Source organism: Lepus europaeus, chromosome 14 (assembly GCF_033115175.1).
Source record: "Lepus europaeus isolate LE1 chromosome 14, mLepTim1.pri, whole genome shotgun sequence".
NCBI classification, from domain to species: Eukaryota; Metazoa; Chordata; class Mammalia; order Lagomorpha; family Leporidae; genus Lepus; species Lepus europaeus.
The window spans coordinates 2,140,714-2,163,388 of record NC_084840.1 but is presented as its reverse complement, the minus strand read 5'-3'; the positions used below and the strand labels follow the sequence as shown (position 1 = coordinate 2,163,388).

Sequence of the window (22,675 nt, the reverse complement as noted above, 5' to 3'; positions counted from 1 at the left end):
TTTGTTGCTATTTACTTGTGACAACATTTGTTAAAAATAGGACTTCTGGCTTTGAGAAGGGGCCATTGGCTTCGTATGGAAAAATAAACTCTACGGAACACAGTCAACGCGCCCCGCCGCGGCCAGGGGCTCTTGGCTTCTGCACTTCCGGGGACAATCAGGGCCGGCTTCCAGGAGGCAGGCACTGCTCCCCGGCACCCAGGGCTGTAGGGGAAGGGTAGGGAAGTGGCAAGGCTCGCGCGGTGTCTTGGACAGGGACCGGGGGAGTGGGATGGCTGGTGTGCTCACAGGGTGGCCCAGGTCCCCTGAGGCCGTGGGGTGCCCCCTGCCCACTCCCAACCCCTGCTGCTGCTGGGCAGGTGGCCGGGGGGCGGGGCGGGCAGGGCTGGGCTTCCACGTCCAGGATCCTCTGACCACAGGGAGCTCCAAGAATGGGAGGAGACGGGATACATACAAACAGTAAAATGTTTATTTTCTTAGAAAAAAAAAGTGAGGACGGGGGATTCAAAGTGATTGTGACCACACGGCCATCTGCGTGCGTCCAGGTGGAGCCCCTGGCTGCTGTGGGCTGTGGCCTGGGCCCAGACGCCCGGCCGAGGGGACGCTGGGTGCCCGCCCCCGGGCCACCTGCAGGAGCCACGTCCCACACGCCTTTAACCCAAGGCAGTGTCTCCGCTTCTTCCGGGCAGAGGCCGGGCTCGCCCCGGCCAAAGCCCAGCACTGCCAGCGAGAAACATGGCTCCGGCTCCGCCGTCTCGGCCCGCTCGCCAGACGGGGAGGAGCGGCGGGCGGCGGCGGGCGGGCGATGCTTGCCTGGGAGGCAGAACCAGGGGGGAGAAGTGTGCCAGGGAGCGCAGCGGCCTCATCCGGCAGGAGAGCGCGCGCGCCGCAGCGGCCGGGCGGAGCTGCACGCGGGAGACGAGCTTGAACTAGCAGCAAGGAGGGAAGCCGAAGCCGGGCAGCGGTGGGCGCTGTGTGCGGAGCAGCGTCCCCGCAAGTCCGCGAGGGGACACTGAAGTCTGAGGGGCGGACGACACGGAGCTGTCTCCTTTGCTATGAGGCTGTTTGCCGGAGAGAACCGATCTCTGCACAGATTTCCACGGGGGTGCAACCTATTTACACAGTAGTCGCTGCTCCCGGTCCGGGCGGCGTGGCCGGTGCTATGTGACGTCCTCCTCTTCCGAACAGTAATCGCGACCCTTGGGGGAAACAGGAGAAAAGAGAGACGGGTGAGCGCGAGGCTGGAAACGAGGCCTGGGCAGAAGCCGGGGTCCCCAGCTGCTGGGCCCGTGTGGGCTGGTGGACCTCTGCCTGGACATCTCCAGGATCGGAGATTTCGCCAAGCCCTGGTACTGCGCCGGCCCCAGCTCCAGCAGCGTATGCACCAGGACTGCCCTCCCCAGGAAGTCCACGCGGACAGTGGCCCCTTCCGAGCAAGAGCGAGGCACCTGCGGCGGCTCAACGCCGACCGCTCCGGCCCCGTGCCGGGGACTCGCCATGCCTTGGTCATCATTCAATGGATGTAAGCAGACACGGAGCAAACACGGCCGCGCTGAGCAGGACCACACCTGGCCCTCCGGCCGCCCTGTGCGCCAGGTCACACCTGCTGTGAGGACCCAGCTCCTGTCACAGACAGCGCCCGCCTCGGGGTCCCTGTGGTGTGCACCCCTCTGTGAGAGCACACAGCACAGGCACGTCCCGCTGGGGCAGAGCAGGGCCCCAAGGGACCAGCCGCTGCACACGCACTCGTTCTGCACGTGGCTGCTTCCCCAGGGCACCGTGCACGCTGTCACAGCACACGTCTGCCGGAGACAACTCAGCCACACTGGCGTGTGTCGCCACGGTGAGCACCCGAGGAGCCACCTCCCCTGCAGCACACACCTCCGGGCCGTGCCGGCCTCGGGCTGCTCGGGGCTCCAGGAGCGACACTAAGGCCCTGACGGAGCAGCGCCAGGCTCCAGGGGTCGGCAAACCCTGGAGCAACGTTTCCACGCGCAGGATACTGGGTGCCCTCTCATAAGCATAAATATTGACACTTGGAGATCTCGAAGAGACGCCCACGGTCCGGCAAAGCGGCGGGGCTCTCGCGGCAGAAACGCGAATGAGGCAGTTTAGCCTAAATGGTTAAGCTGCTGCAACCCGCCTCGGGGGACCTGGATTGACTGACAGCCACAGCTCCTGCCTCCAGCCTCTGCTATTGCAGACCCTGGGGCAGGGGCGGGGACGGGGGGGGGGGGCGCGCGGGACAGAGGCCAGAGGGCGGGGTGTGGACCCAGTTCCTGGCCAGCAGCGGGAGGTCTCTTCTGTCTTTCAAACAAAATGTTCCAGTTTCCTTATTTTTTTTAAAGGGAAAACTTTTTAATATTTTTTCTTTAACATTCAAGGTCCACGTAAAAAGTTATTTATGGTTCCATGGGGACACAGAGAGACAGGCAGGCATGGAGAGCTCCCCCTGCTGGTGCCGTGTGAGGAACTCCCCCGTGGGCTCTTCCCACATAGCTGTGCTCTCCCCTGGATACCGTGCAAAACTGGAGTTTAAAAACCACCAACTTGCTCGGGGCCAGTGTTGTGGCACAGCGGGTAAGGCTGCTGCCTGCAACACCAGCATCCTGTATGGGTGCCAGTTCGAGTCCCGGCTGATCCACTTCCCATGCAACTCCCTGCTAATACACCTGGAAAAGCAGTGGAGGATGGCCCAAGTGCTTGGCCCCTGCATCCACATGGGAGACCTGGAAGAAGCTCCTGACCCCTGGCTTAGGCCTGGCCCAGCCCTGGCTGTTGTGGCCATCTGGGGAGTAAACCAGTGGACGGAAGATGTCTCTCTCTCTTTCAAATAAATAACTAAATAAATCCTTAAACACCACCAACTTGCTCAGCAGCAAACCATTATTTTCTTAGAGCTGCAAATCCCGGCCTTGACCAACACTTCCGCGAGGTCGCGGGAGCCCGAGCCGGGCTTCGCACAGCAAGCACAGGGCTGGGCGCCGCGGGGCCACCGAGATGCAGCACACGAGGAGGCTCCCGGGGGTTCCCGGATTTTCTCTCGGCAGGAAAAGCAAAAGTGACTGGAGGCTCCCGCGAGCCCTCCCTGTCCCCGTGCCCCCTCCCTGGGTCACCTGCAGGTGCAGACACTGATGGCACCCGGGGTGTGTGGAGCCGCCGGGCTGCCTCAGCCAGTAACCACATCTGACAACTGGAGTAGTGCACGCTGAAGACGCACTTCGCAGGCCGCACCCGCGCCGGCAAGGCGCCGTGTCCGACGCAGCCTGCATCCGACCCGTCTTCCGTACTCCCATATCCCGAGATGCTGGCACGGTGCAGGTCGCCCGCAGGTGCCCAATCGGCTGTTCTCACTGCATCTGTGCCGCCGGCTCTGTTCTTTGGTCATCACTAACTTCTGCTCCGACCCGTCTTCCGTAATCCCATATCCCGAGATGCTGGCACGGCGCAGGTCGTCCGCAGGTGCCCAGTGGGCTGTTCTCACTGCATCTGTGCCGCCGGCTCTGTTCTTTGGTCATCACTAACTTCTGCTCCAACCTGTCTTCCGTACTCCCATATCCCGAGACACTGGCACGGCGCAGGTCGTCCGCAGGTGCCCAATCGGCTGTTCTCACTGCATCTGTGCCGCCGGCTCTGTTCTTTGGTCGTCACTAACTTCTGCTCTGACCCGTCTTCCGTACTCCCATATCCCGAGACGCTGGCACGGCGCAGGTCGTCCGCAGGTGCCCAGTGGGCTGTTCTCACTGCATCTGTGCCGCCGGCTCTGTTCTTTGGTCGTCACTAACTTCTGCAAGCTCGGCCCCGCGCCTCCCCCGAATCCGCGGCGCTGGAAGCCAGGCTGAGCCCCTGCAGACGTTCGCCACCAGCGTCCGGGCCAGGAGACGGAAGGATGTGCTTCTGCTTCTGTTCGTGAGAGGACACAGCCAGCTCTTTGAGGTGTTTTTGTTTTTTTTTTATCTAGAAGGGAGTGAGGAGGCAAACCCAAACCATGGCCAGAGACACTCGATAAACGCCAGCAGCAAAATCAAGGAGGGGCAGGTTTAGGCTTCCGCAGGCTCCATTTTGTTTTAACTAATTTAAAGAAGAGAAGGGCGTCTCCGGACAGTCCTGGGCAGACGAAGCCCTGTCACTCAGGCTCTCCCGGCACTGACACAGTCGCCCAGCAGCAGCTCTCAGTGGGTTTAACTCCAATCAGCCCTAGGAACCCAAGGAGTGGGCGTGATCGGCTCTGTGCAGGACTAGACCCAGGATACACTGAATGGTGGAAGCTACAGAAAAGAATCCGGGAGGCTCCGACAGTGAACTCCAGCCACGCATCCTGTGGGGAAGATGACGCTCAGCCAAACCCGTCCGTCAAGACGGAGCACTCGGGCCGGCGCTGTGGTGCAGCAGGTAAAGCCGCCGCCTGCAGTGTCGGCATCCCATATGGGTGCCGGTTCCAGTCCTGGCTGCTCCTCTTCCGATCCAGCTCTCTGCTGTGGCCTGGGAAAGCAGTGGAAAATGGCCCAAGTCCTTGGGCCCCTGCACCCACGTGGGAGACCTGGAAGAGGCTCCTGGCTTCGGATCGGCGCAGCTCCAGCTGTTGCGGCCATTTGGGGAGTGAACCAGCAGATGGAAGACCCCCCCCCCCGCCTCTCCTCTCTTGTGTAACTCGGACTTTCACATAAATAAATAAATCTTAGAGAAAAACCAAATGAGGCAGAGGGCAGCAGGCTGAGATGCTGGGGAGGGGACCAGGACCAAGAAGCAGGGCGGGCGCTCCCTGACATCCGTGCCGGGCGGCCGCGAGCACACCAGCATCAGCGTACTCCACGGGTGAGCGTGGAATCCACGCCGCGCCTCCGCTCACCAGGCGACGGCCAGAGGACAAGCGCGGCTGCCGCCGCCAGTCCTGCTCCGTGCACCCCGCGTGGTAGGGAGCCACGAGCCTCCCCGAAGCGAGGGGATTCAATTCCAGACACGGTGCAGGGACCTCAGAGCCCGGCCAGGGTGTGCAGACGCTGTCCACACAAGCGACTGAACATTCAGGCTGCAGCTTGTACGGGTGCCTGCAGACTACTGAGCCGATGGCTCTGCTGCCAAAAGAATGAACGAGTGTGTGTGCAGTGTGTGCCTGTGTGTGCCTGTGTGTGCAGTGTGTGCCTGTGTGTGCATGTGTGTAGCGTGTGCCTGTGTGTGCCTGTGTGTGCCTGTGTGTGCCTGTGTGCAGTGTGTGCCTGTGTGTGCAGTGTGTGCCTGTGTGTGCAGTGGGTGCCTGTGTGTGTGCCTGTGTGTGCCTGTGTGTGTGCCTGTGTGTGTGCCTGTGTGTGCCTGTGTGTGCAGTGTGTGTCTGTGTGTGCAGTGTGTGTCTGTGTGCCTGTGTGTGCAGTGTGTGCCTGTGTGTGCAGTGGGTGCCTGTGTGTGCCTGTGTGTGCCTGTGTGTGCAGTGTGTGTCTGTGTGTCTGTGTGTGTGCAGTGTGTGCCTGTGTGTGCAGTGTGTGCCTGTGTGTGCAGTGTGTGCCTGTGTGTGCCTGTGTGTGTGCCTGTGTGTGCCTGTGTGTGTGCAGTGTGTGCCTGTGTGTGCAGTGTGTGCCTGTGTGTGCCTGTGTGTGCAGTGTGTGTCTCTGTGTGCCTGTGTGTGCAGTGTGTGCCTGTGTGTGCCTGTGTGTGCAGTGTGTGCCTGTGTGTGCAGTGTGTGCCTGTGTGTGCCTGTGTGTGCAGTGTGTGCAGTGTGTGTGCCTTGTGTGTGCCTGTGTGCAGTGTGTGCCTGTGTGTGCAGTGTGTGCAGTGTGTGCCTGTGTGTGCCTGTGTGTGCAGCGTGTGCCTGTGTGTGCAGTGTGTGTGCAGTGTGTGCCTGTGTGTGCAGTGTGTGCAGTGTGTGTGTGTGGTTCAAAGACATGGTCCCCATCGCAGTGGGATGAAATCACGCCTTTTAGGGGCCGGCGCTGTGGTGCAGCAGGTTCAAGCCACCGCCTGCAGTGCCGGCATCCCATACGGGCACTGGTTCGAGTCCCGGCTGCTCCACTTCCGATCCAGCTCTCTGCTATGGCCTGGGAAAGCAGTGGAAGATGGCCCAAGTGCTTGGACCCCTGCACCCGCATGGGAGACCTGGAGGAGGCTCCTGGCTGTGGCCTGGCCCAGCCCTGGCTGTTGTGGCCATCTGGGGAGTGAACCAGCAGACAGAGATCTCTGTCTCTCTCTGTAACTTTCAAATAAATAAATCTTAAAAGAAAGAGTTAAGGATGACTCTGTAAAAAAGGAAGAGAACACGCCTTTCTGTAGGGCCTCTGCTGACTGACACAGCTGAGAGCAGGTTCTCTTGGGACCTCGGGAGACCGGGCGAGACTCTGTGACCTAAAACGTGATGGACAGGCCTCACCGACAACCACAACACCCCAGCCTTCAGCCAGGAACCGCCACGCACTGCCACGCCCTGCCCACGCCCTGCCTGCGCCACCACGCCCTGCCTGCGCCGCCACGCCCTGCCCATGCCCTGAGCCACGCCCTGCCCATGCCCTGAGCCACGCCCTGCCTGCACCTCCACGCCCTGCCCACGCCCTGCCCACGCCCTGCCCATGCCCTGAGCCACGCCCTGCCCATGCCCTGAGCCACGCCCTGCCCGCACCTCCACGCCCTGCCCATGCCCTGAGCCACGCCCTGCCCACACCTCCATGCCCTGCCCACGCCCTGAGCCACGCTCTGCCCGCCCAGCCACACCCTGCCGCCCTTCCAGAAGAACCCATGGCAGTGTCTCGGGCCCAGGGCAGCAGGGGCTGCGGCTGAGAGAGGCGGATGGACAGGAGGCCTCCGTCACCCCCCACGGGGCTCGCAAAGGCGGGCTCAGCTGAAAAAGAGAAAACCTGAAACCGGGAGGAAGGCGGAGGCAGCCGCGATGGCCAGAGCGCACTGAGCTCCGAACGCGGGACTGCGGCTGAGCAGGTCGTGGACGGCCACACTCAGGCTCGTAACCCCATCGTTACAAACCTACCCCTCTGCGGGGCTGCGCGAGGGTCCCGCGGGCGCACGGGCCCCCGAGGAGCCCCTCACCCCGTGCGCACTCTGACGACCGGCATACGGCTCTCCGGGATCTAAGCTAGGGGTCCACACAGGGCACCTCGCTCTCCTAGTGATTCAATCTGCAAACCCACACACGGCCAGAGAGGCGACCTGGCGCTCAGCTTCGGAGTCGGAGCTGGGCTGTTCTCTGCCCATCAGGGAAGGTGGCCGAGCAGCCGGGGCCTCCACACTCTTTCTGCACCAGGCGGGCGATGCCTGCCTCACCACCACCACCCCAGGCCGGGGGAGATGCCCGCGGAGCTCAGGACGGCGCTGGGCCGCGTGGGAAGGCTCCGGGACTCTTACCTTCTCAATCTTCTCATCCAGCATCCGGAAGAACTCCTGCTGGCTCTCTGAGATGTGCATGCTGGAAAAGAGACAACAGTGAGGGCCGCGGCCGCGGAGGGGCCCTCGCAATCCCACTCAGCGGACGGCGTGTGTGCAGCCGCGGGACTCGGCAGGGGACAGACAAGCAGCTGGACACGGCCCCTGATGCATTCGGCACCGACAGGCGAGCGCCCGTCTCTGGAACCGAAGCTGCCCCGGACACGGCCAGAGGGGGGAAGCCGTACGTGTGCCGCTCGGTGAGAGGCTGGCCAGCAGGCAGGGTGGACAGCAGCGGGTGAGGAGACCTAGGAAGAGCCACTGGACAGGGCCCCATGTCCCGGTGCGGCCGGGGGACGTGGTACCCAGTGCTCTCAGTGCCCGTCAGCTGCAGGCTCCTCATCCCGCGTCCCCCAGGAGAGCCCGCACTGCCCTGAAGCCCGGCACGTGGCCCATGCATGAGGCACGGACGGTTCCCACGGCCAGGCGTGCACACAAGTCCCGCTGTCGCCGGCAGTGCCTGCCCGAGGCATAGCTGCCGGGGCGCCGTCGGAGGCGCGCTGTGGCCGAGAGCGCCAGGCTCAGCTGCCCCGGCCCCACCTGACTCCCAGCTGTGCCAACGCAGACCCCGTCCCACGTGACGGGGACGGAGCGTCCACCCTGCTCTGGGAGGAGCCACCTGCTCTGGGAGGAGCCGCCCCCAGACACCACCATCGTCACTCCTCTCTGACGCGGGACCCGACGGCTGAGCGCGGAGGGAGGACAGGGACTCGGGTATCAGAAAGGGACCCTGAGCTTGGTGTGATTTCATTCGCAAAGTATGGATGCCTGATGCCCCAACTATTACATCAAAATGCTTATCACCAGGGCTGGCGCTGTGGTGTAGCGGGTAAAGCTGCTGTCTGTGGTGCCAGCATCCTATATGGCTCCAGTTCAAGTCCCGGCTGCGCCACTTCTGATCCAGCTCCCTGCTAATGGCCTGGGAAGGCAGTGGAAGACGGCCCAAGTGCTTGGGTTCCTGCACCCACGTGGGAGACCCGGAAGAGCTCCAGGCTCCTGGCTGTGGCCTGACCCAGTGTTGGCCATTGTGGTCCTCTGGGGAGTGGACCAGCAGATGGAAGATCAATCTCTCTCTGTAACTCTTTCAAAATGAATCTTTAAATAAAAAAATGTTTTGCCAAAGCCTGTGCATTGGCATCTGGCTTAATACCAGAACTCCAGTAACTCCTCCTTGGCCACGCTCTGCTCCCCGTGGCTGTGTGCACCACTGACGCTCCCTGAGCTCCGCGTACCAAGGCTCTCCCTCCTGGGACTGCTCAGCGTTCCAGGACTGGGGATCACAACACCATGGACTCCAAGCATGAGAAGTCAAACTCACGCCTGGTGGGCACACGGGCTCTGGGCTGAGAGATGCGTGCCTCTCCCTCTTAGTGACTTAAGACAACAAAGCCGCTACGTGAGCAGGTCCTGGGCCACAGTCCCAACGCCCAGCTGAAGGATGGCAGACCCGGGTCCCTCGGAGCCAGACCTTGGAAAAGCGGCAGGTGCAGCAGGGCCGCTGTAGCCTCCTCTTCTCTTCCGAGAGCAGGGGCTAAACGCACCTGCGAAAGGCGTCCTCCCCAGTGCGGGGAGTGGTCTTATGTGGACTGGGAGTGGGGGCCCAGAGATGCCGTGGAAGCAGCTCTCCCCCGCGTGGTCTCCGTGCACACGGCAGGTGCGCCGCCACTCCGCCTCTCCCTGGCCTGCCCCGGGGAGCCACACTGGGTGCTGCACATTCTGGGTCTTTCTTTCCTCCAGGGACTCCAGGCACACGCACAGCCTGCATGTTTGCTGGGAACCCCGAGCTGGCAGAGGCCAACGTTCGCCTTCCCGGCCCCATGCAGACGGAATCCAGTTACCCCGGCCCACGCACGGCTCCCTCCGCCTGGTCCTCATCGTTTTCCGCGGGACCTTGGCGAAGCGGACTCCTGCTCGCCCTGTTTTGTGTCTGATTCCTGCTAGTGCTGCACGTGTGGCTCAGCTGCCAGTCGGTTAACTATCTTGTGTTTTAAAAAGAACACAGCAAACACCAAGCAGAAGCCGGATCCCCGCCAGCTGCCTGTGGCCGCCCTCCGCGTGTGCCCCAGAGCCGCTGGTCCCTGGATCCCTCCCCTGTGGCCGCCCTCCGCGTGTGCCCCAGAGCCGCTGGTCCCTGGATCCCTCCCCTGCGGCCGCCCTCCGCGTGTGCCACAGATGCATACAAACACATACATAGGCACACACACAGGCACACACACACGCACAGGGGGCCGAGTGCCCCTCATCACCAGGCTGAGCCAGCTCCAGACGCTCTCACTGCTCCCTTACTTTAACAGACGCAGTGAACCGTGTGTGCGGGGTACTGGCCTCCCGCACCCCCACAGGGAGGAGACGCCTGGGGGCTGTGCGCACCCCAGGGCAGGGCAGATGCTCCTGGCAGAGAGCCGCTCGCTCCTGGTTTCTCCCGCTGTTCCTGTACGCTTACACTTGTGCACACTCTGCCTGGATCTCCCTGGTCCACATTGCACATGCAGGAGAGCAGGCGAGGCACGCGCCCGGCTCCCTCTGTGGCCCTGCCCCCTGGCTGTGGGCACCTGCGGGCACTCGGTTCCCACCACAAGGACAGGTCTCCGTCTCAATGCCCGTGAGTTTTCTGATGGATTTTTGGGTTTCAGCAGCTCCTGGCACAAGATGGCTGCAGGCCTGGGTGGGGGCAGCTGCCTGGGAGGGGGGGCGGCCTCGGCACAGTCTCCCCAGGTGGGGCAAGTCCTCTGTGCAGCTTCCGTCTCCCCCGGCAGGGCTGCAGGTGCCGCCCACGTCCTGGGGACCCCCTGCGTTAGCCGATTTCTAACCTCCCCCGTCTCACAGCACAAAAAGGTGGGAAGGGCTGCAGGTGCCGCCCACGTCCTGGGGACCCCCTGCGTTAGCCGACTTCTAACCTCCCCCATCTCACAGCACGAAAAGGTGCGAACGCCATTCCACTTCCATCTCAGCTTCCAAGCGGGCGTTCACGCCTGTCCCCCCCTCCCGTGGCCCCGTCTCACTCAGTTACACGACGACTCCGGAATCCCACCCATCTAGGACACGGCTGTCAGCTTCTCCCCGTTCCGCGGCCCTCTACTGTGTGATGCCTGAACGGAAGTTCGTGATTTCAGTGCACGCACATTAACGACCGATTTCCCGGGGGAGGGAATGGCACCTGTGTCTCGCTCCAGCTCGACCCCTGCCCCACCGAGGTAAAGTCACGCCCGCGGCATCGTCAGCTCCGCCGGGAACTGTGGGTCTGTTGTGCCGCTCCGCCCGGCTCTCAGCAAACCACACGACCCCGACGGCGAAGCCTGGGCGAGGCTGGGCCACGTGGCAGGCAGGCACAGGCTCAGCTTTCAGACAGCACACGGGAACAGGAACTGGCACTTACTTTGCTCGGGGCTGGTGCACCAATCCCGGGACCTCTTTGTTAGTTTTTAGTCTGACGTTTGAGCTGGCGCTTTTCTCCTGCAACAAATAAGAACACACGTGTGAAAGACAGGTCAGGAACTGCCACTGAGCCACAGGGGGCTTCGCTGCGGGGTGGTCAGAGCTGCAGGGCCCCCAGGACCGGCAGAACCTCAACAGGAGCGTCCTCGCCAACAGAGAACCGGCTTTAACCGGCACGCCTCTGCTTGGAGATCGCCGCCCGGCCGCTATAATGCCAGCAGCAGCAGAAGATTCTAGGGGAACAGCGGCCGGCAGTTCCGGTTCCGCCGCAGCCAGCGGCCCCGAGCCAGCTCCCCGGACCCCAGGACGCCCTCTGTGTGAGACAACAGCCGTGACTGCGACACGACGTTTGCACAGGGCCACAGCCACAGCAGACCAGCAATATTTACAACCTCCAGGGAGCGCGGGGCTGAGCACGGAAATGCAACGTGGGCGTGTGTTTAGGAAGCACTTGTCTGGGCCTCCGTAGCCCGTGGCTCCTGTTCCCGGGGTCCTAGCCGCGCGACCTCAGCGTGACCTCAGCGCGCGTGAGCATCCTATCTCCACAGGGCACCGCTGCGGTCTTCACGTGGGCAGGAACAGAGCCCACGGGGCCTCGCGCTTGCTGGAGAGTACACTTCCCGAGGGGAAGCAGAGACTTCTCGGGAACACGAGGGCTTCCGGAGGTTTGCGGAAAACAGACGCCAAACCTCTGTGCACTAAAATAAACGAGCTTCTAATGCCTCTTCCCCACGCACTTCTGAAGCGCCCCTGTGCACTCGGGGAGCCTGGGACGTGGCCGCGCCCAGGGCCCCACTCGCGGAGGCTGTGGCCAGGCGCCGTGGCAGCAGAGATGGGGAGCGGTGAAGCACCCGCTCACCACAGCCACCCACGCGCACCCAGGTGGGAGACACGGTCCGCGCGTGCGTTCTCCCCACGCCGGCCGCTGGCCCCACCTGCCTCACCGGCCACTGAACAGCAGGAGGCACTCATGATCACAGAGCGCGCACCGCGGAGCTGGCCAGGTCGGGGGACGGCGGGTGGGCAGCCCGGCTTTGCAGTGGGCGGCAGAGCACCGGGAGGAGGGTGCGGCGTCGCGAGGGCCCCTTTGTCTTTAGAAGCCAGAGATGGAAACGGCCCAGTGCAGGGCTGAAGACGAGCACCCCGGTGGGCCCGTCTCTCCCGCACCTCCGTGCCCGGCGCTAGGCACCCCACGAGGGTGTGGAGGCGTGTGCGGCCCCCGGGACACACGCCAGGTGCAGGGCACCGCTCATGCTTGCTGTCTCCTACACTGTACCCTCCCCCACCCACAAGGGCCCACGAGTGGGCTCCCCACAGAGGGCCAGGCCGGGCGGAGGGAGAGCAGCCGCGGCGCCCCAGCTTAACGAGAGGACAGTGACCACAGAGCGCTCGCTCCCCACGACACATTCCCCGCATAGCCACAGGTGACCACGCGTCACACATGTGGCGGACTCTCGCGGAGCACGGGTCTCCCCAGTGATAGGCATGGTTGGTGGTGGATCCTCCAAAGTCACCAGAAACGCCCGTCCGCCTTCGATCCCATTGCCCGCGGGCCCGGGGAGCCCTGGGCGGGTGCACGGCGCTGCTCACAGAGCCACCTCTCCAGCCTCCCTGAGATCCGCCCCCCCACGAGCCCACTTCACAGACGGGGAAGCTGAGGCAGGGCGAGGCCAGGTGCTAACCTAGCGATCACACGGCCCCAAGCCGGCAGTGCTACGAGCAGCCGTTCTCAACGTCTCTCCGCCTGTGCTCTCCAGACCTGGGCACTCACACGTGCCGGAGTCACTGCCCGTCTTATCAGAACACTCCCGACCGATGCTGGCGGCTCGCGTTGCTGGCTACAGGTTTTCCAAAATTCTGCCTTCCCTGTTCACAATTCAAATTCAGGGGCCAGCGCTGTGGCACTGCGGGTTGAGCTGTCCCTTGCAGCTCCGGCATCCCAGCCTGGAGCGCCGGTTCAAATCCTGCCTGCTCTGCTCCGATCCAGCTCCCGGCTACCGCGCCTGGGAAAGCAGAGGGTGATGGCACAGGGGCCTGGGCCCCTGCACCACGTGGGAGACCTGGATGGAGCTCCTGGCTCCTGGCTTCAGGCTGCCCAGCCCTGGCTGTTGCGGCCACTGAACCAGCAGACAGAAGGTGTGGTCTCTGTCTTTCAAATTCTTCAGTCCTTGGGAACAAACTGTCAACTCTTTTCCTTGGAGCGCCACTGCTTTGTCCACTTCTGAGAAGAGCATTTGCAGACCCAGGTCTCAAGATCCTAATCCGCCTGCCAGGCCAGTTTGTAAAGGCAGGCCTGCAGCAGGGAAGCCGTCGCCGGCTCAGCTCGCGAGGCGTCACCGCGTGGGCCTCTCCTGGCGAGGCCCGCACATGGGCGTCTGTGCCCTCGGCTAACACATGAACAAGGCTTCGGCTCCATCAAGGGCATTCGGCAGTGACCATGGATCTGTTAGTCCAGCCTGGGGCCACGGCGGAGACGCCACACCAGTGGCCTTCCAGGCTCGCTGCCTCTGCCCGGACGTAGGGTCGGCACTGCCAGGGTCACCGACGCTGCCCTGGTGCCACCCGCACACCAACACGGGGACAAGCAGATGGCTCAGAATCATCCAGAAAACAGCCTCGGGAACCCTGAGAAGCTCAGCTCTCCACGCGGTGCAGGGGCCCAAGAGCTTGGGCCATCTTCCACTGCCTTCCCAGGCCACAGCAGGGAGCTGGATCGGAAGAGGAGCAGCCGGGACTCAAACTGGCGCCCATATGGGATGCCGGGCCTGCAGGCGGCGGGTTTACCCGCTAGGCCACGGCCCCCACAGCTCAGCTTTCACACGGCTCCATCACCCCTCGGTCTCCTTAGGACGCCGCAGTGACTCCCAGCACGGCCCCAGATCTGCCTCTGCCTCTGAGTCCGCCTTTCCCAGCCCCACACGGGGCCACGTTTCTGAGGCGCGCGCAGGCTGAAGCACACAGCAGGATGTCACTTATGGCACCTGCTAAGCTACGGACACACCAGGGATCCCTCACTCCTCCACACCTGGTGGTTGGCCAAGTGTTGTCCACAGCGGCGCAGCAGCCAGTGCGTTCAACAGGGCTGGCGGGTGCCTGTCTCTCCACGCCGCTCCCATCAGCACTTGGTACAGCTGCTGTCGTGGGTGGCAGAGGACAGGCGCTTTGTGGCTGTATGTGACTTGTTCTGGGGAAACTCAGCACACAAGAACTGGCCGACCAAGGCAGGAGGGGCCGAGGGGCCGGGGAAGAAGGGCAGATCCAGGCTGGCACGGGAGCCCGGGGGCCAGCTCTGAGCCTCCAGCCAGGCACAGGTGGGCCGGGGCACACCCAACTTTCTCAGGGAATAGCGAGGTCCCAGGCAGCAGGTGAGACACAGCCCAGGCCCCCGCACCCTCGGCAGACCAGCCTGGCTTGGTTCATCCCGTAGTAGCTGTCGAGGGTCTCGGGTCACCTGGGGGCAAGGCACATGAGGACCACGACGGTGCAGGCAGCATCCCTCCACGACGTTTTAAGGTTTGCTGTTCTACAAGGGGTCTTCAAAAACTTCAGGGAAGATGTGTACGACGAAAAGTTACACATGGATTCCTACGGGTTTTCTTTCCCACCAAAATCAACTTATTTTTAAGTTCTATTTCCACGGACTTTCTGAGGTCCCTTTGTATCTCTGTGGACCCCAGGACGGAGTGTCTATGCTTTCCCCGGTCAGCTACGTGTGCATAAAGGCGTCGGCTCTGCGTGTTCGCGAGCATCGTTTGACATCTGCTTGGGGACCGGCTTGGGGGAAGGAGAGGTTTAAAAACACCTGCAGAGAAGTGGCAAATGGCCAGGGCGGGAAGAGGAGGGCGGGAGGGAGCAGTGGGGACTGCGGCTCAGGACTGGAAGCAGCCTCCAGCCCCGAATGCATGGCGGGGAGCCCCGTGGTGTGTGGGTACCCCAGGGCGGGACGGGGCAGGGCTGACACTGACGCCACTTCCTCCGGCAGGAGCCACTCGCTGGCCCCTCCTCAGCAGAGTGCAGCAGGGCTGAGGGAGGAGGAGCCGCAGGCCCCCAGGGAGCCCCTGGGACTCACCCTGCAGGCAGCTTTCCTGATCTGGGGTTAGGATCGCGGGGGACAACCCGGCCCATTCCCGACACCCCGCGGCGGGCTCGGGCACGGGAGTCTGCCCCCTGAGCAAGAGTGCCAGAGATTCCTGGGGAGTTTGGGAGCTTCGGCCGCACAGGGAAGGAGCCTGCGGCCCCACCTGCCCTTCCGGGGGCAGAGCCGCTGTTTCTGGCGACGCCCGCACGCGGCTGCACGGGTGACAGGTTTGCGGCACAGCCATTCTGACAGCCTCTTCCTCTGCTGGACGCCTGTCAGCACGACGCCTGTCACCCCGCATTTCTCTGATGCCGAGCAGCCAAATCCAGCATCGCCAAGGCCTCTGGGGCCTCCGGGCCCGTCCCGGCGGCTCCACCTCTGACCCAGCTCCCGGCTAATGCGCCTGGGAGGGCAGCAGAGGGCGCCCAAGCGCTTGGGTTTCACTGGGGGCTCCCTGCGGGGTAACAGCCAGGCTTCCAACCCCCGCCTCCCCCACAGGCGTGTGCAGCTGCTCTCACTCGCTGGTCCTCCCGCCTCTCTGTGAGCCACGGGGCTCCCCCCTCCCCTGCTTCTCATCTCAGGGTACACCTTTCCCATTGGAGGTGAGGCAGAGGGAGGGAAGAGGGAGAGGGGGGAGAGGGAGGGGGGAGGGGGAGAGGGAGGGGGAGGGAGGGGGAGGGGGAGGGAGGGGGAGGGAGGAGGGAGGGAGGGGGAGGGAGGAGGGAGGGAGGGGAGAGAGGAAGAGGGAGGAAGAGAGAGGAGGAGGGAGGGGAGAGAGGAAGAGGGAGGGGGAGGGAGGGTTGGAAGGAGGGGAGGAGAGGGGGAGGAAGGAGGGAGAGAGGGAGGGAGGGGAAGGGAAGAGGGAGGGGGAAGAAGTGCAGGGAGGAAGGGGGGAGGGAGGAAGGGGGGAGGGAGGAAGGGGGGAGGGAGGAGGGAAGCAGGAGGAGGAGGGAGGAGAGAGGAGGGAGGGAAGGAGGGGGAGTGAGGGAGGGGAGGAGGGGGAGTGAGGGAGGGGAGGAAGGGAGGGGGAGATGGATGGACAGGTGAGAGGGAGGTAGGAAGCTACAGCACAGGAGGCCTAAAAAGCGATTCCTGTTTTTCCAAACAGATGGTCAGAGCGGGTCTTGGTGAGCTCACAGCTCAGGGTGACCACGGCTACCAACGTTGGCAATGCAGGGACTTGTGCGTTTACAGTCACGTCAGGACACATCGCTTCTCCCAGCCACGTTTCGAGGCTCACCCAGAGCTTTCCAGAAGCAGCTGACGCCCGTGCTCCACAGCCACTCCACTCATTCACCGCCGAGTCTTCTGATGGTGCCGGGCCACCGGCTTCACCTCCAGTGCACCTGCAGCTCCAAGCCATCGGCCGGTGCCTCTCACCTGGCCGGCACCGGGTCGGCCTTCCGAACACTGTCCCCAGGCTGCGCGCCGTGACGTGGAGACACAGGAGCACACGGGGGGACCGCTCACTGAGGAGCACGGATTCTGCCAGCCCCCAGCAGCCCCCAGAGCGGTCAGCGCCCACCTCTCTCGCTGCCGGGCAGTAGATCAAGGCAGCGTCCGCTTATCTGAGGCAGCTGTTTCTGGGGAACCTCGCGTGGGTTCTGGCACTGTGCCGCACACACGTGTCGCCAGCAAAGGGGCCCCTGTTACCAACACTCAGGGTTTCCTGATCAAACTTAACAGCAGCATCAGAGGCTGATCCCACCACACAAGTCGGCTTCACCTGCTGGCCGATGGGCGTCCACACCAACAGCCCAGCGCCACGCAACCCCACACGTGTGTGGGTCCGTGTGCCCACGTGCACGTGCTCGGGTCAGAGAGCCATGTGCGACAGATAACTCCCAGAATGCACCACGGGGTTTCAAAACCTTCAGGGAACATGGAATTCAGAGCTCTGTGTTTCAGGGCAGAAATCCCTGGCAACCCATGCCCAGGGCTGTTCTCGGACGCACTTGTCCACAAAGTTGCTAAGGCCCCTCCCAGCTGTCCACCTGCTGCTCCCACCGCAGCTGGACCAAAACCAGCTTTTGAATCTTTGTCCCTCACTGCGTTTCCCTGATTACAGAAAGACGGCAACGCACCACGGCCAGGCGCCTGACGGCGACGCACCACGGCCAGGCGCCTGACGGCGACGCACCATGGCCAGGTGCCTGACGGTGAAGGCCCCACAAGCTCAGCGCGTACCGGCCCCCCAAGACCAGCTTTCACGTGATTCCAGAGCTCGACGCGGCCATTTCAACTCCAAATGCTTCGGAGATGTTTCCACCGTGACCCTGTCAGGTCACCAGGACAGCCAGTGTCAGCTGTCACTCTCCCCCATGGTCCTGGCCATGCCCTGGGAGACAGACATGGAGTGCAGCCAAGTTCACGGGACGCAGAGCAGAGCGCTGGCCACCGGCAGCTGCGAGGGGGCAGCAGGGGGCGTCGGCGCTAACCGGGCACCAAGCTTCCGTTTTGCAAGATAAAGAGCTCTGGGGACACACAAGGTTACCCAACACTACTGAAGAGCACACCTGAAAACAGTCAAGGTGGCCCATTGTACGCGCTGTGCACTTCGTCACAGCGTCAATTTTTAAGAATGCGCAGTGGAGGCTGGAGCGAGCTCCCACCTGCAGACCCCCTGAAGTTCTTTTATAATAGTTTGTTTGCTTCACCAAATCTAGGAAATGCTCCCTCCTTTCCCCACGCCCTCCAGAGTCAAGGCTGCACGGATTTAGCACGCGGATCTGGGAAGCCGTGAGCTTGTCAGCCTGCAGCGTCTGCAATCTTGGAGGTACACGGGTGTGCACGTGTCCGTGACTGACAGCACCCTGGGGAGGCGGCAGGGCCCCCGGGGTCTGCTGGGTGGCCTTGGTCTGTGGCCGCAGCCTCACCACCATGCGTGCCCACGGGTGAGAATGTGGCATTCAGCACGGAGGTACGGGGGGGGGGGGGAGGTGTCAACCGCCCGGCTCTCAAGGCGGCGGTGCCCTCAGAAACCGGACTCTGCCACTGGGCAGGTGTAACCTCAGAGCCTCAGCTGCTTAACCTGTGAAGTGGAGAAACAGAATCTGCCCCCCCCCCCAAAGCATTACGACCCCGGAAGCGCGAATCAACGCGCACCGCGGCCCCCGGAACGCGGTGTTGCTCAGGAATTCTTCGGCACTGGCGCTCACCTCCAGGACATGCCCTTCTGTTCTGCTCAAATCCAAATCACGGGACCAAAGCCACAGCCATCAGGACTTTTCAAGATTTACTTAACCTGAAAGGCAGAGTTACAGAACTAGGGGGAGTCCTTCATCTACTGGTTCACTCCCCAGACTTCTGCAACGGCCAGGGCTGGGCCAGGCCGGAGTTGGAGCCAGGAGCTCCGCTGGGGTGTCCCATGGGGGTGGCAGGGACCCAAGCACTTGGAAGATGGCCCAGGTGAAGCAGCAGGGAGCCGGGTGGGGCCGGGAGCAGCCGGGACTGAAACCGGCGCGCAAGTGAGATGCTGGCGTCGCGGGAGGCGGCTTCACCTGCTGCGCCGCAGTGCCGGCCCTGGTCGAGATCCCGCACGGCGACTCCTGTGTCTAAGCTGAGTCACCCACGCAGGTGTTCGTTCCGGGGCAGAGCAGGGCTCCTGCCAGGCAGGCTGGACTGAGCACACAGCTCGGCCTAACACACTGAACGCGATGCGGTTGAACACGGAAGTGGCTCAGCGGCGCGCAGCCGGCAGCTCGGCTCGGACCTCACAGGTGCCCTCCTCTGGCTCTCACCAGCGGGCTCAAAGCCAACCGTGGGAGAACTGTGCCTCGCTCCACGCAGGACGATGTTAGCACTAAACGCTCACAATCAGCGAATGCAGGAAGATAAGGGACTCTCGCAGCTACGAGCTTCGGGCTCTTGACATCGGATTCTAAGGAGGTGAGGGACAGCCACTTGTGCGCCTACAGGTGCTGCGCGGACAAGCAACAGCTCACCGAGCTACCATGGTGGCACCCAAGCCGTTCCTCACACCACCGCCCCCCCCGGGCACCTGTGGCTGAGACAGAGCCGCCCAAGGCAGCAGAGCCCGGTGAGGGCGCCCTGTGTGTCCAGAGACAGCAGGTGTGTCTGCGGCGGTGACGGGTCTCCACGCACAACTCCATCACTGCAGCTTGGAGGTGCAGGTCACAGCCTGGCCCCATCTGTTACGAGAAACGCACACCTCCTGTCTGTGGTCAGCAGACTGCCGAGGCTCGGACGCGCTGGCAGCGTCTGGAGCACGCAGGCTGGTGGGTCTTCCTGCTACAGCCGAGTGCATCCATTGCACAGACCATTTCGTCTGCCTCTGGAAACGGTGCGTGGCAACATTCACGTGGCCAGACGCCGCCGCGCCGTACAAAGGAGAACGTGCTGGAAGCCTCGTGCCGTACACAGGAGAACGTGCTGGAAGCCTCGTGCCGTACAAAGGAGAACGTGCTAGAAGCCTCGGTGGATAAAAGCCGATCCCAGGGGTTTTCTAAAGATAGAAATCCGGAGGTGGGGAAGGGGGACTCCCAAAGGGCCGTACTTAAAGGGACCCTGCTGGCAAAGTGAGACTTCTCTGAACCCAGGTCTACCCATCAGGGAGCAGCTGAAAAGAGGGGAGGCAGAGGAGTCGGGGGCCCTGACTGTGGCCTTGGGCCGATTCACACCCTGTGAGCCCCGAACGCCCACTCTGGCTTCAGCTCCCCGCAGAAGGCGCCCGTGCTGCAGGTAAACCTCCCCAGGAGTGCACTGGGCCGGGGCCGCAGCACAGCCGGGCTGTGAAACTGGGGCTGCACACCGCCGTGTCCAGCAGGGGGCAGAGGCATGCAGGCAAAATGGAAGGCATCAGGCAGAAGCGCTGCCCCCAGTGATGCCGGCAGCCCGGGGAAGCGCCGGTTCCAGTACCCACTGCGCCACTTCTGATCCAGCTCCCTGCTAGTGCACCTGGGGACACAGCAGAGGACGGCTGAAGTACTTGGTCCCTGCCACTCATGTGGGAGACCCGGACAGGGCTCCTGGCTCCTGGCTCCCGTTTGGCCCAGGCCTGGCCGTTGCAGCCATTCTGGGTAGTGAGCCATTGGTGTTTGCGCGTGCACTGGTTGTGAGGACCTTTCCTCCTAGTGGTTATCACAAACCCCGGTCCCAGCAGCAAACCCGAGAACTCGCCTGGACACCTGTGCCATTTCCGCAGAGAGAGAAAAAATGTTTGCATGGATCACGGGCACGCGCTGAAATGGGCACAGAACAACCGCACGTGAGGACGGGAAAGAACAGCTCAGATGCTCGCAGGTGCAGGGGACGCGGCCGCAGGGCCAGCTCAGCTCAGCTCCGCCCAGTCCTTCCCGCCCACCCCAGGGGCCTCTCCGGCTGCCCCGGTGCCCTCACTCCTCTCTGCACCCAGTTCCTGGGACATCCCAGGCACACTCGTGCTTTGGCGTCTCAGCGTGCAGTTCCCCCCACTGGGAAGGCTCGGGACCGTCTCCCCTGCTGTCCTGGCCCCGATCCTGACCCCAGCCAGCACCGATCCCCCTGCCGTTCCCTCCGGACTGACCAGGGCTCAGGACAGGCATCCAGTGGGGCAGTGTTCCAAGTAAGGGTCCAGGTCCGAGAGGGAGGCTGCGCTGCTGGCCCAGTGAGGTGCCCTGGGGCTGGGCCGTCTCCAACAGAAAAGCGGAATCCTTTGTGCGAACGAGGAGGCTCCGTGGGTTTGCCAAGCTGGGTGCCCGCAGGTTAGCACACCCCCGGGGCTGCCCTGATCTGCCCACCCAGGGGGGCGGCTTCTCCTCGCTTACACAAAGGCAATAAGTAGCCGATCACGTGCCGTCAGCCTGCCCACCTGAGGCAGGCATGGCCTGTTCACGCTGCACCTGCTCCTCACGAGTGCGTTACCCAGAGGGGTCAGGCCCCTCGGCGCGGGAACCAGGCTCGCCGCTCACAGCCGCAGCTCCCACGCCGAGGGCAGCACCCGGCGCAGGCCGAGGCCGAACACTGACTTGTGGAAAGAATGAACAGCACGGAGGCGACACCACCAAACAGAGCCCGAGGTGAGGGGCCCGGCGCAGGGACCCCGCAGGCCTCCTCCAGCTCACTGAATACACGAGGCCGGGCAACAGACACACTGCTTACTTCCTAGTGTGGAGCAGGGTTCTCACCGCAGCGCCTCGCGCTGGGGCTGGGAGGGCCGAGTGGCTTCCAGACCAGGGCAGAGTCGGGCCCCCAGGGCCCCCAGAGCCTGCTACAGCCGAGTCCTGAGAGGCGGGGCTGCAAGTTGGGAGGGAACCTGCAGCCAGGAGTCATGGGATCCAGGTACACCAGGTCCTGGCATTTGCAAAAGCTGACAAAACGGAAATCCTGGTGCGGGTGGCTGCAGCCGCGTGGTGACTCCGTGGCCAGGCTGCGAACAGGGAGCCTGGCCACTGTCGGAAGCTGTGCCCTAGCAGAGCACCCTCGGGCAGGGACCACTGGGACCGTGTCAGGCCGGGCTGAGGCCCACGGGCCAGGTAGGGTCGCTACGCAAGAGGCAGATCCAGGGGTCCCGATCCTGAATCTGTGAAGCTTCCCCTCTGGGGAGGCGGAGTGGGGGAGACAGATGGGAGGCAAGCAGCCAGACCAGTTCCACGCTGGACAAGACAAGCGCGGATGCGGGATGACAGGATCACAGGAACTGCTTTAACATCTGTCTCCTGGATAGAGAGGGTCCAGTTGCACAGCGTGTTCTGCCACAACCCTTTCCTTACCTAGCAGAACAAAGACGTCTTCCTGCGTGTTCCGTGGGTCCGAGTGGCACAGCTGGCTACTCGGCGGGTGACAGCTCGGGGCTGTTTTCAGAGAGCTCCCGACCGGTGGGTGGGCGGCCGCCACGCTGCGCTCAGGCTCCCGGCTTCTGTGTTCGCACCGCGTGGGGTCCCTTCCCACGCTTCCCAGGGTTGGCCTATAGGACCCACAGTCTATGGTGGAGACCAGGGAGTCCACCCTCCAGGATCAAAGACAGCAGCTTGTCTCTCGGCGCTCTGGGAGCAGCTGTGCCACAAAGGCCACCTCCCCCGCCCCTGCCACGCATGGCAGGACTCCCGGCAGCCACGTGAGCACACGCTCTCCAGGTCTGAGCCTGACCCTGGGCCCCAGCACCCCCGCCCTGCCCCGCTGACCCCTGAACTCGGAAGCCACGGGAGGGAAGAGCGCACTGTTTTAGGCAGCTGTGTTGTGTGGTTCTTGTAGCTTGGTGATGGATGACTGACATGCCACACGAGGCAGGGTCCTGGCATGGAGATGACCTCTGAAGGGTCTGTTTGCCCGAGAGGGGGAGCCCACAGAAGTGAGCGCTCAAAGAAAAAAAAAAAAAAAAAAAAGGCCGGCGCCACGGTTCACTAGGCTAATCCTCCGCCTTGCGGCGCCAGCACACTGGGTTCTAGTCCCAGTTGGGGCGCCAGATTCTGTCCTGGTTGCCCCTCTTCCAGACCAGCTCTCTGCTGTGGCCCGGGAGTGCAGTGGAGGATGGTCCAAGTGCTTGGGCCCTGCAGCCCATGGGAGACCAGGAGAAGCACCTGGCTCCTGGTTTTGTCCACGCGCGCCCGGGACGCCCTCGTCTGAGGTGTGTGGAGTCCACGCGCGGGGCTCCTAGTGAGAAGAAACAGTTCTGGAACAAAACATTTTATCATTGATACAAAATTATAAAGAGACTGGAAACTGTGACATCTGAAAGAACAAAACCAGTTCTGCTCACCAGAGAAATTCACAAGCTCAGCCCACACCACACAGCCCTGTCCCACA

At 63.1% G+C, this 22,675-nt stretch overlaps 1 protein-coding gene across 2 annotated transcripts in view; it reads right to left on the bottom strand.

The window, feature by feature from the left end:
* The window catches only part of C14H1orf21 (chromosome 14 C1orf21 homolog), a 154,724-nt gene continuing 132,049 nt past the window's right edge, over window positions 1-22,675 (bottom strand). For both annotated transcript variants that reach the window (XM_062211493.1, XM_062211494.1), the window contains exons 4-6: window positions 10,796-10,872; window positions 7,342-7,402; window positions 1-1,199 (exon numbers count right to left, since the gene is read on the bottom strand). In XM_062211493.1, the coding sequence (XP_062067477.1) occupies window positions 1,161-1,199; window positions 7,342-7,402; window positions 10,796-10,872 (177 nt within the window). In that variant the 3' untranslated portion in view covers window positions 1-1,160. The remainder of the gene's footprint in view (window positions 1,200-7,341; window positions 7,403-10,795; window positions 10,873-22,675) is intronic.